The 17,440-nt window shown below is 48.4% G+C and overlaps 1 protein-coding gene across 1 annotated transcript in view; it reads left to right on the top strand.

The window, feature by feature from the left end:
• The first annotated feature begins 1,335 nt into the window (after positions 1–1,335).
• LOC145337747 (histidine N-acetyltransferase-like) overlaps positions 1,336–17,440 on the top strand; it is a 16,961-nt gene continuing 856 nt past the window's right edge. Inside the window, exons 1-2 of the mRNA XM_080182587.1 lie at positions 1,336–1,662; positions 13,376–13,600. Of these exons, the coding sequence (XP_080038713.1) occupies positions 1,423–1,662; positions 13,376–13,600 (465 nt within the window). The 5' untranslated portion in view covers positions 1,336–1,422. The remainder of the gene's footprint in view (positions 1,663–13,375; positions 13,601–17,440) is intronic.

Genomic DNA, 17,440 nt, shown 5'->3' with positions numbered 1-17,440 from the left:
AGACCCCACTGCCCTCAGGATGTAAGGTGGCAAGGTCCAGAGGGCTGGGTTCGATTCCTGGCGCGGGGCGAGCGTCCGTGTGGAGTTTGCACGTCCTCCTCATGGTCTGCGTGGGTTTTCCTCCGGGTACTCCGGTTTCCTCCCACGGTCCAAAGATGTGCGGTCAACTGGCCGTGCGAAGAAATTGCCCCTTAGTGTCCGGGGATGCGTAGGTTAGAGGGATTAGTGGGTATAGTATGTAGGGATATGGGGGTAGGGCCTGGATAGGATTGTGTTCGGTGCGGACTCGATGGGCTGAAGGGCCTCTTTCTGCACTGTAGGGTTCGACGATTAGCACTGCAGCTTCACGGCGCGAGGGAGCCGGGTTCGATTCCCGGCCTCAGCTGACTGTGTCTGTGGGGAGTCTGCACATTCTCCCCATGTCTGCGTGGGTTTCCTCTGTGGGTTTCCCACAGCCCAAATATGTGCAGGTTAGGTGGATTGACCATGCCAAATTGTCTCTTAGTGCCCAAAGATGTCTAAATTCACTTGATTAGCCATGTTAAATTTTCCCTGTGTGTCCAAAGATGTGTAGATTAGGTGGATTGTCTATGCTATATTGCCCCCTAGTGTCCAAGATGTGTTGGTTAGGTGGATTGGCCATGCTAAATTGCACCTTAGTGTCCAAAGATGTATAGGTTAGGCAGATTGGCCATGCTAAATTGCCCCTTAGTGTCCAAAGATGTGCAGGTTAGATGGATTGACCATGCTAAATTGTCCCTTAGTGTCCAAAGATGTGTTGGTTAGGCGGATTGGCCATGCTAAATTGCCCCTTAGTGTCCAAAGATGTATAAGATGTATAGGTTAGGCAGATTGGACATGCTAACTTGCCCCTTAGTGTCCAAAGATGTGTAGGTTAGATGGATTGACCATGCTAAATTGCCCCTTCATGTCCAAAGATGTGTAGGTTAGGGGGATTGGCCATGGTAAATTGCCCCTTAGTGTCCAAAGATATGCAGGTGAGATGGATTGACCATGCTAAATTGCCCCTTAGTGTCCAAAGATATGCAGGTGAGATGGATTGACCATGCTAAATTGTCCCTTAGTGTTCAAAGCTGTGTAGATTAGGTGGATTAGCCATGCTAAATTGCCCCCTAGTGTCCAAGATGTGCAGGTTAGGTGGATTGGCCATGCTAAATTGTCACTTAGTGTCCAAAGATGTGTAAATTAGATGGATTGGCCATGCTAAGTTGCCCCTTAGTGTCCAAAGATGTGCAGGTTAGGTGGATTGGCCATGCTAAATTGTCACTTAGTGTCAGGGGATTAGCCGGGTAAATATGTTGGATTACGGGGATAGAGCTTGGATGGGATAGGAGTTGGTGCAGGCTCGATGGGCCGAATGGTCTCCTTCTCCTTCTGTGAGTCTATGAATTCTATGATTTTATGATGAGTGGAGCCCCGTTCCATCCCCAGGTTTGCCGAGTTCTGACCGACAAGGTGCCCAAGATGGAAGGAGCGAGCCACGGCCTAGAGTTCTGCCTCGCCCAGGAGGCCGACTTTGAGGCGGTCATGTCCATCTCTGAAGGTATTTACGGCGGCCTGGATTACCTTCCCGTCAGGTACCACACTTGGCTGAAGGAGCCGCATCGAAGGGTGGTACTGGCTAAAAAGAAAGGACAAGTGGTAAGTGTGACCGTCCCTCATCGAGTTGACCATACGGTGGCGCAGCGGTCAGCACTGCTGCCTCACAGTGCCAGGGATCCGGGTTCGATTCCCGGCTTGGGTCACTGTCTATGTAGAGTTTGCACATTCTCCCCGTGTCTGCGTGGGTTTTCTCCGGGTGCTCTCACTACCTGAAAGACATGCTGGTTAGGGCGCATTGACCCGAACAGGCGCCGGAGTGTGGCAACTAGGGGAATTTCACAGTAACTTCATTGTGGTGTTAATGCAAGCCTTACTTGTGGCGAATAAATGAACCTTAACTTTGCACATCTCCCGTAGAAACTAGAAGCAGGAGGAGGCCATTTGGCCCTTCAAGCCTGCTCTACTATTCATCTTGGTCATGGCTAATCCAATATTCTGATCCTGCACCCCGCTATCCCTCGATCCCTTTAGCCCCAAGAGCGATTGCTAATTTCTTCTCGAAATCACACAATGTTTTGGCCTCAACTTGGAGTATTGCGTACAGTCCTGGTCGCCGCGTTATAAGAAGGATGTGGAGGCATTGGAAAGGGTGCAGAGGAGGTTGACCAGGATGTTGCCTGGCGTGGTGGGAAGGTCTTATGAGGAAAGGCTTGAGGTTATTTTTGTTAGAGAGAAGAAGGTTGAGAGGTGACCTAATTGAGGCATACAAGACGATCAGAGGGCTAGATAGGGTGGACAGTGAGAGCCTTTTTCCTCGAATGGTGACGGCTAACACGAGGGGATGTAGCTTTAAATTAAGGGGTGGTAATTATAGGACGGATGTCAGAGGTAGGTTCTTTACTCAGAGGGTAGTAAGGGTGTGGAATGCCCTGCCTGCAGCAGTTGTGGACTCGCCAATTTTAAGGGCGTTCAAATGGTCAGTGGATAGGCATATGGATAATAGTTTAGGTTAGAGGGTCATTAGATTGGTTCCACAGGTCGGCGCAACATTGAGGGTCGAAGGGCCTTTACGGCGCTGTAATGTTCTATATTCTATGGTCAACGACTTTCCGTGGGAGTGAATTCCACACATTCGCCACCCTCTGGGTGAAGAAATTTCTCCTCACCTCAATCATAAAGCGTTTACCCTTTATCCTCAAACTATGACCCCTCCTAATTCTGGACTGGAACGGGGGCATTCTTTCTGAATCTACTCTGTCTAACACACTACGAAGAAATGTCTCCTCACCTCAATTCCAAACACCACTCTCCTCTCCCCCAATTAGACCAAAAAAAAGAGTTATTATTTTATTGCAAAGCAGATTCAGAATGTGTCCGGGCAGAGGGATCTGGGTGTCATTGTCCATGAGTCGCAGGAAGTCAGTGTGCAGGTGCAGCGCGTAACAAAACGGCAAATGGGATTTTAGCGTTTAGTGCAAGGGGACTGGAGTGTCAAAGTAGGGAAGTGTTGTTACAGTTGCGTAGGTTGCTGGTGAGACCCATATCTGGAGGATTGGGTTCAGTTTAGGTCCCTTTATTTGAGGAAGGATTTGATGGTGTTGGAAGCAGTTCAGATGAACTTCCTCAGATTGATTCCGGGGATGGAAGGGTTGACCTATGCGGAGAGATCAAACAGTTTGGGCTTGTACTCGCTGGAGTTCAGAAGGCTCATTTATTAGTGTCGCAAGTAGGCGCACGTTCACACTGCAATGAAGTTAGTGTGAAAATCCCCCGAGTCACCACACTTCCAGTTTGGGTAACACTGAGGGAGAATTTAGCACGGCCAATGCATCTAACCAGCACATTCTCGGACTGTGGGAGGAAACCGGAGCACCCAGAAGAAACCCACGCAGGCACGGGGAGAATGTGCAGACTCCGCACAGACAGTGACCCAAGCAGGGAATCGAACCCGGGTCCCTGGCGCTGTGAGGCAGCAGTGCTAACCACTCTGCCACCGTATCTTTTTTGTTATATATATCTCCCTTCCTCTATGTTTCATGTCTCATCACTCTCTGCTCCTTCTTGCTCTCGTTCATCGCTCTCTCTCTCTCTTTCCAGTTTGTCTTCATCAACCTCTCTTTTAATTATCGCTTTCAGCTCATCTCTTATCTCTTTCTTGCCCTGTGTTTTTTGGCTTTTGAACTTAACCTGCACATCTTTGGACACTAAGGGACAATTTAGCACGGCCAATCCACCAAACCTGCACATCTTTGGACACTAAGGGGCAATTTAGCATGGCCAATCCACCTAACCTGTATATCTTTGGACACTAAGGGACAATTTAGCATGGCCAATCCACCTAACCTGCATATCTTTGGACACTAAGGGACAATTTAGCATGGCCAATCCACCTAACCTGCACATTTTTGGACACTAAGGGGCAATTTAGCATGGCCAACCCACCTAACCTACACATCTTTGGACACTAAGGACAATTTAGCATGGCCAATCCACCTAACCCGCACATCTTTGGACACTAAGGGGCAATTTAGCATGGCCAATTCACATAACCTGCACATTTTTGGACACTAAGGGGCAATTTAGCATGGCCAATCCACCTAACCTGCACATCTTTGGACACTAAGGGACAATTTAGCATGGCCAATCCACCTAACCTGCTCATCTTTGGACACTAAGGGACAATTTAGCATGGCCAATCCACCTAACCTACACATCTTTGGACACTAAGGGACAATTTAGTATGGCCAATCCACCTAACCCGCACATCTTTGGACACTAAGGGACAATTTAGTATGGCCAATCCACCTAACCCGCACATCTTTGGACACTAAGGGACAATTTAGCATGGCCAACTCACATAACCTGCACATTTTTGGACACTAAGGGACAATTTAGCATGGCCAATCCACCTAACCTGCACATCTTTGGACACTGAGGGACAATTTAGCACGGCCAATCCACCTAACCTGCACATCTTTCGGACTGTGGGAGGAAACCGGAGCGCCCAGAGGAAACCCATGCAGACACGGGGAGAATGTGCAGACTCTGCACAGACAGTGACCCAAGCTGGGAATTGAACCCGGGTTCCTGGCGCTGTGAGGCAGCAGTGCCAACCCACTGTACCACTGTGCCGCCCTGGATGAGGAGTCTGATTGAGGTATATGAAATACTAAAAGAGATTGATAAAGTAAATGTAGACCAAATGTTTCCCCCATGCGGGGCAGTCTGAAACAAGAGATGGAGTTTAGAATCATAGAAACACTACAGTGCAGAATTAGGCCATTCGGCCTATCGAGTCTGCAATCCCACCCTGGCCCTACCCTCCCATCCCTACACATTTACCCACTAATCCCGCTAACCTACACTTCTCAGGGCACTAAGGGGCAATTAAGCATTATCAAACAACCTAACCCGCACACCTTTGGACTGTGGGAGGAAACCGGAGCACCTGAAGGAAACCCACACAGACACGGGGAGAATGTGCAAACTCCACACAGACAGTGATCCCAAGCTGGGAATCTAACCCAGGTCCCTGGAGCTGTGAAGCAGCCGTGCTATCACTGTGCCACTGTTCTGCCCATTAAGTTAGATAAATGCGAGGTGATACATTTTGGTTGATTGAACCAGGGCAGGACTTACTCAGTTAATGGTAGGGCACTGGGGACAGTTATAGAACAGAGAGATCTAGGGGTACAGGTTCATAGCTCCTTGAAAGTGGAGTCACAGGTGGACAGAGTGGTGAAGAAGGCATTCTGCATGCTTGGTTTCATCGGTCAGAACATTGAATACAGGAGTTGGGACGTCTTGTTGAAGTTGTACAAGACATTGGTAAGGCCACACTTGGAATAATGTGTACAGTTCTGGTCACCCTATTATAGAAAGGATATTATTAAACTAGAAAGAGTTCAGAAAAGATTTACTATGATGCTATTGGGACTTGATGGATTGAGTTATAAGGAGAGGCTGGATAGACTGGGACTTTTTTCTCTGGAGCGTAGGAGGCTGAGGGGTGATCTTATAGAGGTCTATAAAATAATGAGGGGCACAGATCAGCTAGATAGTCAATATCTTTTCCCAAAGGTAGGGGAGCCTAAAACTAGAGGGCAGAGGTTTAAGGAGAGAGGGGGAGAGATACAAAAGGGTCCAGAGGGGGCAATTTTTTCACACAGAGGGTGATGAGTGTCTGGAACAAGCTGCCAGAGGTAGTAGTAGAGGCGGGTACAATTTTATCTTTTAAAAAGCGTTTAGACAGTTACATGGGTACGATGGGTAGAGAGGGATACAAAGAACAAAGAACAACCCAGCACGGGAAACAGGCCCTTCGGCCCAACGAGCCCGCGCCGCTGCATCTTCCTACACCTACCTTGCCCTGTGTGTATGTGAGTGGAACCCCTAATGTAGCCAGATCCAGGGGAGAATAGTGTAGGGTCAATTTGGTACACCAATCAGCCTAAGAGCACATCTCTGGGGTGCGGGAGGAAACCGGAGCACCCGGAGGAAACCCACGCAAGCACGGGGAGAATACGCAAACTCCCCCAGACACCGGCCCAAATCCATGTATCTGCACAGCTAGCAGTGATAGTCACTGAGCTGTTGTGGTGCCCATCTGCTGGTCCAGGATTAAGCACACACAACGACGTGAAGTACTAGGCCACTCTCGAAACATCCGAGAGCAGCCCACGCACGACCCACCGTGTGCATGCCCCTCGTTAGACAACAAGGTGGACCAGCGCCTGTGGATTAAAAGAGACAAAACATTAACATGTAATATTACAGTTCCAGTGTCGTCCCGAGGCTCTGACCCTTTTTAATACCGTCTACTATAACCCTCCATCCCTGTTTCGCTCATGTGTCTATCTAAGTAAACCTTAAACAAGTCCAGCATGCCTGCCTCCACCACCCTACTCAGTAGCGCATTCCATACCCCCACGACCCTCTGCGCGAAAAACCTTCCCCTAGTATCCAAATTATACTTCTCCCCCCTCACCCTTAGATTGTGACCTCTCGTAATAGTTGTCCCCAATCTGGGGAAAAGCCTGCCACTGTTGACTCTATCTATTCCCTTCATTATTTTATACACCTCTATCAGATCCCCCCTTAATCTCGTCTTTCTAAGGGGAAGAGCCCCAGTTTTTCCAATCTTTCCTCGTAACTCAGTCCTTCCATACCAGGCGACATCCTGGTAAACCTCCTCTGCACTCTCTCCAGGGTCTCCACGTCCTTCCGGTAGTATGGTGACCAGAACTGGACGCAGTACTCCAAATGCGGTCTAACCAACATTCTGTACAACTGCAGCATTAGACACCAGCTCTTATACTCTATACCCCTTCCTACAAAGGCTAGCATACCGTAAGCTTTCTTCACAACCTTCTCTACCTGTGTTGACACCTTCAGAGACTTGTGCACTTGCACTCCCAGGTCCCTCTGTATTTCTATACTCTTAATCGGTCTACCTTTTATCATGTAACTCCTCCCTGCATTATTCCTTCCAAAATGCATCACGTCGCATTTGTCAGGATTAAATTCCATCTGCCATCTATCTGCCCAATATACCAACCTGTCTATGTCCTGCTGTGTCACCTGACAATCCTCCTCGCTATCCGCCAATCCTGCCATCTTGGTGTCATCTGCAAACTTGCTGATCACACCACGTACGCCCTCTTCCAAGTCGTTTATATATATTACAAAGAGGAGAGGCCCCAGTACTGAGCCCTGCGGCACACCACTGGTGACAGACCTCCAGCGAGAAAAGGACCCCTCCACTACTACTCTCTGTCTCCTGTTGCCCAGCCAGTTTTCAATCCATCTAGATACCTGTCCCTGTATCCCATGAGCCTTAACCTTTTCTACCATCCTACCGTGAGGGACTTTGTCAAACGCCTTACTGAAATCCATGTAGACGACATCAATGGCTCGTCCATCGTCAACCGTTTTTGTCACCTCAAAAAATTCTACCAGATTCGTAAGGCAAGACCTCCCCCGAACAAAGCCATGTTGCGTATCCCTAATCAGATCGCAACGCTCCAAATGCTCATACATCCTACCCCTAAGAATTTTTTCCAATAATTTTCCTACCACCAATGTCAAACTCACCGGCCTATAATTACCAGGGTTATCCCTACTACCTTTTTTGAACAGCGGTACCACATTAGCTACCCTCCAGTCCTCTGGGACCTCACCTGTGTCCAAAGAAGAGACAAAGATTTGCGTCAGAGGCCCAGCAATTTCATCTTTCACCTCCCTAAGCAGCCTGGGATAAATACCATCAGGCCCCGGAGCTTTATCTGTTTTTATGCTACCTAAAAACCCTAACACTTCCTCCCTCGTAAAGGATATTTCCTTCAACTGGTCTACAGCTCCCTCCAAGACATTACGAGACACCGAACCCCTCTCCTTCGTGAATACCGACGCAAAGTATTCATTCAGGATCTCCCCCATTCCCTCAGACTCGATGCATAGCTCCCCTCCTTTGTCCCGAAGAGGACCAATTTTCCCTCTAACCACTCTCTTGTTCCTAATATAAGAGTAAAATGCCTTTGGATTTTCCTTAATCCTATCAGCCAAAGCCATTTCATGCCCTCTTTTCGCCCTTCTAACTCCCCTTTTGAGCTCCCTCCTGCTCTCTCTATATTCCTCCAGCGCACTCTCCGTTCCCAGTCGTTTCGACCTAACATATGCCTCTCTCTTCTTCCTGACCAAGTCTTCGATACCCCCTGTAATCCACGGCTCTCTAATCCTGCCTTTCCCATCTTTCCTCTTTGCCGGTACATGCCTTTCCTGCAACATTATCAGTTTGCCCTTGAAGGCCTCCCATTTACCAAACGTGGACTTGCCCGCTAACAACCCCTCCCAATCAGTGTCCTTCAGCTCCCTCCTAATCCGGCTATAGCTCGCCTTCCCCCAGTTCAGCACCCTCCCCTTCGGACAGCACCCATCCCTTTCCATTTTTATCCTAAAGTCGACGGACTTGTGGTCACTGTTAGCCACATGTTTGCCTACCTCAACCTCAACCACCTGCCCCGGCTCATTACCCAACACTAAATCCAGTATAGCCCCCTCCCTAGTCGGGCTAGTTACGTACTGCTCCAAGGACCCTTCCAACACACATTTTACAAACTCCTCCCCATCTGTACCCCCCGCTCTAGGCACCTTCCAATCCACTCCAGGAAGGTTAAAGTCACCCACTACAACCACCTTATTCTCTCTGCACCTATCTAAAATGCCTCTGCAAATACCTTCCTCCACTGACCTCGGGCTGTTGGGTGGCCTGTAGTATACCCCTAGCATCGTAATCTCTCCCTTTTTATTCCTCAACTCCACCCACAGCGACTCAATCCCTAACTCCTCCATATTGTCCTCCCTCTGCACTGCTGTGATGTGCTCCTTAACTAACAATGCCACCCCACCACCTCTCTTCAACCCTCCTCTGTCACACCTAAAACCCTTCTACCCAGGAACATTCAGCTGCCAGTCCTTCCCTTCCTTTAACCACGTCTCTGTCACTGCCACCACATCTAAATTCCTCACGAACATCAAGGCCCTAAGCTCATCCGTTTTACCCGTCACACTCCCCGCATTGAAACAGACGCAGTCCAACCCTCCAGGCCCACTCGGAACCTCCTTCCCCCTGATAATTTTCCTTTCACCCAAACCTACCCTATCACCCAACTCGCTCCCCACCCCAGTGTCTAATGAGCTATCAGTCCCATCCCCACCTCCCCCCCCATTAGTTTAAGCCCTGCCTAAACACTCCAGCTAACCTCCCTGCTAAGACATTTGTCCGCCTCCCATTCAAATGTTCCTCATCCCTCCTGTACAGGTGCCCTTCTCTCACAAATACTTCCCAGTGGTCTACAAAACTAAAGCCCTCTACCTTGCACCAATCCCTCAACCACGCATTCAGCTGCATGATCTCATTATTCCTAGCCCTGCTGGTACTAGGCAGCAGCCCAGAGAATGCTACCCTGGAGGTCCTGCTCCTCAGTTTGGACCCCAACTCCCTAAATTACCTGCGTACATCTGCCCTACTCTGCCTTTCTATGTCCCTCTCTCCTACGTGTTATTATTACTTCTGCCTGGGTCCCCTCCCCTTTCAAAATTCCCTCTATCCTCTCCGATATGTCCTGTACCCCTGCTCCAGGGAGGCAGACCACCATCCTGGGGTCACGCTTTTGCCCACAGAACCGCCTATCGATTCCTCTAACCCTCCCAAAGCCCACCACTATCTCGTTGCCAGCCCCCTTCCATCCCTCTGAATCATTCTGGCCCTCCTGTCTTTCCTTTTGTCCCCCTGTCGATGCCTTTTGGGGGGGGCCACCGGGGTGGTCTTTGGACTATTCTTCTTCTTCCTCTTAACAGTTATCCACCCATCCTGTTCCTCAGCCCCTGGGACCTCCACTTGTTCATGGTTCGTAGCCATTAACTCCTCATTCTCCCTAACCAGAAATGCATCCTCTAAACGCACCTCTAGTTGCCCTCAAATGCTGCAGCTCTAAACACTTGACGCAGATGTGGGCCTTCAGGAGACGTGATGCCACCAAGAACTCCCACATGCGGCACCTAACACAGTTAACGCTCCTCCCTATAGCCCCTGCCATGTCCCAACCTCACTTGGGTTTGTATGCGCCGAAATGCAACACGGGAAATATAGAAACTGCAGCTCACCTTGTCTCAGCCTGCCCTCGCCTTAGCCCAGCGAGCCAAACTCTCACTCAGCTCCCCACTCACTCCGCTGCCCGCTCCCAACGCTGCCCGCTGTCTATCACTGCCTTCTTTTTATACCCCCCCCCCCCGCTCTCCCTTCCCGACTAGCCCTCCGCCTAACTTCCATTATGGAAGTAAAAAGTACTCACCGAAACCCCGCGAACCCGAAATGCAGTCAAAAAACGTTCAAAGTAAATCCAACACTCACCAGGTACACTGCTCCAGGAATCGAACCTGGGTCTCTGGCACTGTGAGGCAGCAGTGCTAACCCACTGTGCCACCTGCATGACACAGCAGAAGGTATATCTTGGTGAACTTCAAACCTAGTCAATGAATGGAAAGAAATAGCAGTTCCATTCGTTACGTATTTACCAGATCAGAACAACAAGCAAATAATTAACTTGTCGAGTTCGTCAGAGCTTAGCTGACAGGTTTTTGCAATAAACTTTTACGACGTTGTTTGAGTGCACAGGCTAATTGCCAATGTTCAGTTCAATGAAATAGGAACGATTTGCATTTGTATAGCAAAATCAAATCCTTCTCCCCTATGTACTCTATGAATGGTATGCTTTGTCTGTATAGCGCGCAACAAACAATACTTTTCACTGTATCCCAATACATGTGACAGTAATAAATCAAATCCTTCTCCCCTATGTACTCTATGAATGGTATGCTTTGTCTGTATAGTGCGCAAGAAACAATACTTTTCACTGTATCCCAATACATGTGACAGTAATAAATCAAATCCTTCTCCCCTATGTATTCTATGAATGGTATGCTTTGTCTGTATAGCACGCAAGAAACAATACTTTTCTCTGTATCCCAATACATGTGACAATAATAAATCAAATCAAATCCTTCTCCCCCATGTACTCTATGAATGGTATGCTTTGTCTGTATAGCACGCAAGAAACAATACTTTTCTCTGTATCCCAATACATGTGACAATAATAAATCAAATCAAATCCTTCTCCCCCATGTACTCTATGAATGGTATGCTTTGTCTGTATAGCACGCAAGAAACAATGCTTTTCACTGTATCCCAATACATGTGACAATAATAAATCAAATCCTTCTCCCCGATGTACTCTATGAATGGTATGCTTTGTCTGTGTAGAGCGCAAGAACCAATACTTTTCACTATATCCCAATACATGTGACAATAAAATTTAAGGTTTATTTATTAATGTCACTAGCAGGCTTACATTGAAACTGCAATGAAGTTCCTGTGAAAATCCCCTAGTCGCCACACTCTGGCGCCTGTTCGGGTAACACTGAGGGAGAATTTTGCATGGCCTAACCAGCCTGTGGACTGTGGGAGGGAAACCGGAGCACCCGGAGGAAACCCACGCAGACACTGGGAGAAGGTGCATACTCACCCAGACAGTGAGCCGAGCTGGGAATCGAACCCGGGTCCCTGGCGCGGTGAAGTGCTAACCACTGCACTGCCGCCCATCAATAATATAGCAATGACAAACCAAATCAAATCCAAATGATTATGAAGCCATTGTTGAAAAAACCCAACTGGTTCACTAATGCCCCCTTTAGGGAGGGAAATCTGCCGTCCTTACTCTGGTCTGGCCTACATGTGACTCCAGAGCCACAGCCAATGTGGTTGACTCTCAACTGCCCCTCCAAGGGGCAACTAGGGATGGGCAATAAATGCTGGAACCAGCCAGTGACACCCACATCCCATAAAATAATTTTTATAAAGTCAAGGATCTAGATTCTTAAAGCACACTAATAAAGGGTCACTATTCAGATCGTAAATTCTCCTTCAGTACCAGTGGGATTAGCAGGGTAAATATGTTCGAGGGCGGCACAGTGGTACAGTGGTTAGCACTGCAACCTCACAGTGCCGGGAACCTGGGTTCGATTCCCGGCTTGGGTCACTGTCTGTGTGGAGTTTGCGCATTCTCCTCGTGTCTGCGTGGGTTTCCTCTGGGTGCTCCGGTTTGCTCCCAATCCAAAGATGTGCAGGTTAGGTGGATTGGTCATGCTAAGTTGCCTCTTAGTGTCCAAAGATGTGGAGGTTAGGTGAATTGGCCATGCTAAATTGCCCCTTAGTGTCCAAAGATGTGCAGGTTAGGTGGACTGGCCATGCTAAATTGTCCCTTAGTGACCAAAGATGTGCAGGTTAGGTGTATTGGCCATGCTAAGTTGCCCTTTAGTGACCAAAGATGTGCGGGTTAGGTGTATTGGCCATGCTAAATTGTCCTTAGCGTCCAAAGATGTGCAGGTTAGGTGTATTGGCCATGCTAAATTGTCCCTTAGCGTCCAAAGATGTGCAGGTTAGGTGGATTGGCCATGCTAAATTGCCCCTTAGTGTCCAAAGATGTGCGGGTTAGGTGGATTGGCCATGCTAAATTGTCCCTTAGCATCCAAAGATGTGCAGGTTTGGTGGATTGGCCATGCTAAATTGCCCCTTAGTGTCCAAAGATGTGCAGGTTAGGTGGATTGGCCATGCTAAATTGCCCCTTAGTGTCCAAAGATGTGCAGGTTAGGTGGATTGGCCATGCTAAATTGCCCCTTAGTGTCCAAAGATGTGCAGGTTAGGTGGATTGGCCATGCTAAATTGCCCCTTATTGTCCAAAGATGTGCAGGTTAGGTGGATTGGCCATGCTAAATTGCCCCTTAGTGTCCAAAGATGTGCAGGTTAGGTGGATTGGCCATGCTAAATTGCCCCTTAGTGTCCAAAGATGTGCGGGTTAGGTGGATTGACCATACTAATTTATCCCTTAGTATCAGGGGAGTTTGCAAGGTAAATATGTAGGATTGTGGGGATAGGCTCTCGGTGGGATTGCAGTTGGTGCAGACTCAATGGGCCGAATGGCCTCCTTCTGCACTGTCGGGATTCTATGATTCCAGAGGGATAGGGCCGAATGGCCTAATTCTGGTCCTTTATACACATAAATATGAATTGTATATATATATTTGGAAAAAGCATGAATTTATGAACTCCCAGATTGTCACCCAAGCCAGGAATCGAACCTGGGTCTACTAGAGAATTGGCCTGGGTTACTAGCCTAGTGGCAATACCACTAGGCCACTGCCTCCCCATGGCTAACCTGTTGTATGTGTTAAAGGAGTTATGTGTCGTTGTTCGCAGGTTGCCCTTGTCTCAGCCAGCATCTTGGATGATGGGTGCACGGCTGTGGTGGAAGGACTGAGAGTGGCAGCAAAGGAACGAGGCCAAGGGATCGCTGGCCACATCCAACAGCACTGCTTGGACCTTGTCAAGGTTGACTTCCCTCAGGTCAAAGTGCGCAGATACGTCAGATCTGGCCATTTTGGCCCAGAGTCCTTGGCCAAGTACCGTCCGATATGTAGACAGGTAAGCTCACAAACATCGATGGTGTCTAGAGCGTAAGAACTCAAAGGAAGTGATGGTCTATTGGCATTGTCGCTTGATTCTTAAGTCTCAACTAATGTTCTGGGGACCCGGGTTCGAATCCTGCCTTGTCAGATGGTGGAATTTGAATTCAATCAAAATCTGGGATTGCGGATCTATCATAGAACGTTACAGCGCAGAACAGGCCCTTCGGCCCACGATGTTGCGCCGACCAATTAAGAGAAAAGCAATGACCCTCTAACCTAAACCAATCCCTTTCCATCCATAAACCTATCCATGGATCTCTTAAACGCCCCCAAACTAGGCGCATCTACAACTGCAGCAGGCAGGGCATTCCATTCCCCCACCACCCTCTGGGTAAAGAACCTACCCCTGACATCCGTCCTATAACTACCACCCCTTAATTTAAAGCTATGCCCCCTCGTGCTAGCTTTCTCCATCCGAGGAAAAAGGCTATCACTGACCACCCTATCTAAACCTCTAATCATCTTATATGTTTCAATAAGGTCCCCTCTTAGCCGCCTTCTTTCTAACAAAAACAACCCCAAATCCCTCAGTCTCTCCTCCTAGGACCTCCCCTCCATACCAGGCAACATCCTGGTAAACCTCCTCTGCACCCTCTCCAATGCCTCCACATCCTTCCTATAATGTGGGGATCGATTGTCAGGATAAACCCATCTGGTTCCTTTAGGGAAGGTCGATTGAACCAGGGCAGGACTTACTCAGTTAATTGTAGGGTGTTGGGGAGAGTTACAGAACAAAGAGATCTAGGGGTACAGGTTCATAGCTCCTTGAAAGTGGAGTCACAGGTGGACAGAGTGGTGAAGAAGGCATTCGGCATGCTTGGTTTCATCGGTCAGAACATTGAATACAGGAGTTGGGACGTCTTGTTGAAGTCGTACAAGACATTGGTAAGGCCACACTTGGAATACTGTGTACAGTTCTGGTCACCCTATTATAGAAAGGGTATTATTAAACTAGAAAGAGTGCAGAAAAGATGCTACCAGGACTTGATGGATTGAGTTATAAGGAGAGGCTGGATAGACTGGAACATTTTTCTCTGGAGCGTAGGAGGCTGAGGGGTGACGTTATAGAGTTCTATAAAATAATGAGGGGCACAGATCAGCTAGATAGTCAATATCTTTTCCCCAAAGGTAGGGGAGCCTAAAACTAGAGGGCAGAGGTTTAAGGTGAGAGGGGAGAGATACAAAAGTGTCCAGAGGGGCAATTTTTTCACACACAGAGGGTGGTGAGTGTCTGGAACAAGCCGCCAGAGGTAGTAGCAGAGGTGGGTACAATTTTAACTTTTAAAAAGCATTTAGATAGTTACATGGATAAGATGGGTGTAGAGGGATATGGGCCAAATGCGGGCAATTGGGATTAGCCTAGGGGTTTTAAAAAAAACCAGTGACATGGACAAGTTGGGTCTGTTTCCATGCTGTAAACTTCTGTCACTCTATGATGCAGACACGGGGGAGAACGTACAAATTTCGCACAGTGACCCGACCCTGTTCCCTGGGCGCTGAGAGGCAGCAGCGCTAATCATTGTGCCATCTTGCTGCCCTCATATGGAGTGTCCCTAACGATGAGGGAGTCCAGAGTTAGGGGGTCATATTTTGAGGATAAGGGGGGCGAACCTTTTAGGACTGAGGTGAGGAGGAATTTCTTCACCCAGAGAGTGGTGAATGTGTGAAATTCGCTCCCACAGAAAGTAGTTGAGACCAAAACGTGGTGTGATTTCAAGAAGAAATTAGATATAGCTCCTGGGGCTAAGGGGATTGAGGGATATTGGGAGGGAGGGGGGGGGGGGGGAGTGGGAAACAGGTTCGAATCCTGCCTCATCAGCTGGTGGAATTCAGTTCTTGATCGAGGCAGGTTCGAGTCCACCGTGTACTATTTGAGTACAGTACTGCACAGAAGTTTGAGGCTGGTGTTAAGTAATTACCTAGGCTTGGTCTAGATATGGAGAGGGCCATTACACTGTTTCTGTCACTTCATTCTGTCTGCAGTACTCTGGTCCGCCAAATGTGGTGCGCTAGATTACATGACCACGCTCTGTCAGAGAGAGAGAGAGACAGAGACAGAGACAGAGTAGTTCAGAGTGCCACAACAATGGGGAGGCACGGTGGCACAGTGGTTAGCACTGCTGCCTCACAGCGCCAGAGACCCGGGTTCAATTCTGGCCTCAGGTCACTGTCTGTGTGGAATCTGCACGTTACCCCCCTCCGTGTCTGCGTGGGTTTCCTCCAGGTGCTCTGGTTTCCTCCCACACTTCAAAAATGAGTAGGTTAGGTGGATTGGCCATGCTAAATTGCCCCTTAGTGTCCAAAGATGTGGAGGTTAGGCAGATTGGCCATGCTAAATTGTCCCTTAGTGTCCAAAGATATGCAGGTTAGGTGGATTGGCCATGCTAAATTGTCCCTTAGTGTCCAAAGATGCATGGGTTAGGTGGATTGGCCATGCTAAATTGCCCCTTAGTGTCCAAAGATGCATGGGTTAGGTGGATTGGCCATGCTAAATTGCCCCTTAGTGTCCAAAGATGCATGGGTTAGGTGGATTGGTCATGCTAAATTGGCCCTTAGTGTCCAAAGATGCATGGGTTAGGTGGATTGGCCATGCTAAATTGTCCCCTAGTGTCCAAAGATGTGCAGGTTAGGTGGATTTGCCATACTAAATTGCCCTGACTTTCCAAAGATCATAGAATCCTAGAATCCCAACAGTGCAGAAGGAGGCCATTCGGCCCATCGCATCTGCACCAACCACAATCCCACCCAGGCCCTATTCATGTAACCCCCACGTATTTACCCTGGTAAGCGTGCGAAATTGACCCTGAAGTCAATTTATCAAGGCCCATCAACCTAACCTAACCCACACAACTTTGGACTGTGGGTGGAAACCACAGCACCTGGAGGAATCTCATGCAGACATGAGGAGAATGTGCGAACTTCCCACAGACAGTGACAGTGCAGTTTAGGGTGGATTGATCATGCTAAGTTGCCCCTTTAGCGCCCAACGATGTGCAGGTTAGGTGGATTGGCCATGCAAAGTTGCCGTTTATTGTCTAAAGATGTGTAAGCTAGGTGGATTGGCCATGTTAAATTGCCCCTTAGTGTCCAACGAGTGCAGGTTAGATGGATTGGCCATGCTAAGTTGCCGTTTATTGTCTAAAGATGTATAGGTTAGGTGGATTGACCATGCTAAATTGCCTCTTAGTGCCCAAAGATGTGCAGGTTGGGTGGATTGGCCATGCTAAATTGCCTTTTGGTGTTCAAAGATGTGCAGGTTAGGTGGATTGGCCATGCTAAATTGTCCCCTGGTGTCCAAAGATGTGTAGGTTAAGTGGATTGGCCATGCTAAATTGCCCCTTAGTGTCCAAAGATATGCAGGTTAGGTGGATTGGCCATGCTAAATTGCCCCTTAGTGTCCAAAGATGCATGGGTTAGGTGGATTGGCCATGCTAAATTGCCCCTTAGTGTCCAAAGATGCATGGGTTAGGTGGATTGGCCATGCTAAATTGTCCCTTAGTGTCCAAAGAAGTGTAGGTTAGGCGGATTGGCCGCGCTAAATTGCCCTTAGTGTCCAAAGAAGTGTAGGTTAGGCGGATTGGCCGTGCTAAATTGCCCTTAGTGTCCAAAGAAGCGTAGGTTAGGTGGATTGGCCATGCTAAATTGCCCCTTAGAGTCCACAGAACTGTAGATTAGGTGGATTAGCCATGCTAAATTGCCCCTTAGTGTCCAAAGATATGTAGATTAGGTGGATTGGCCATGCTAAATTGCCCCTTAGTGTCCAAAGATGCAGGTTAGGTGGATTGGCCATGCTAAA

Source organism: Carcharhinus amblyrhynchos, unplaced genomic scaffold, assembly GCF_965287045.1.
Source record: "Carcharhinus amblyrhynchos unplaced genomic scaffold, sCarAmb.v2.hapA scaffold_69, whole genome shotgun sequence".
In the NCBI taxonomy this organism is placed as follows: Eukaryota; Metazoa; Chordata; class Chondrichthyes; order Carcharhiniformes; family Carcharhinidae; genus Carcharhinus; species Carcharhinus amblyrhynchos.
The sequence above is the reverse complement of the archived record's forward strand: the minus strand, read 5'-3'. Positions and strand labels throughout refer to the sequence as shown.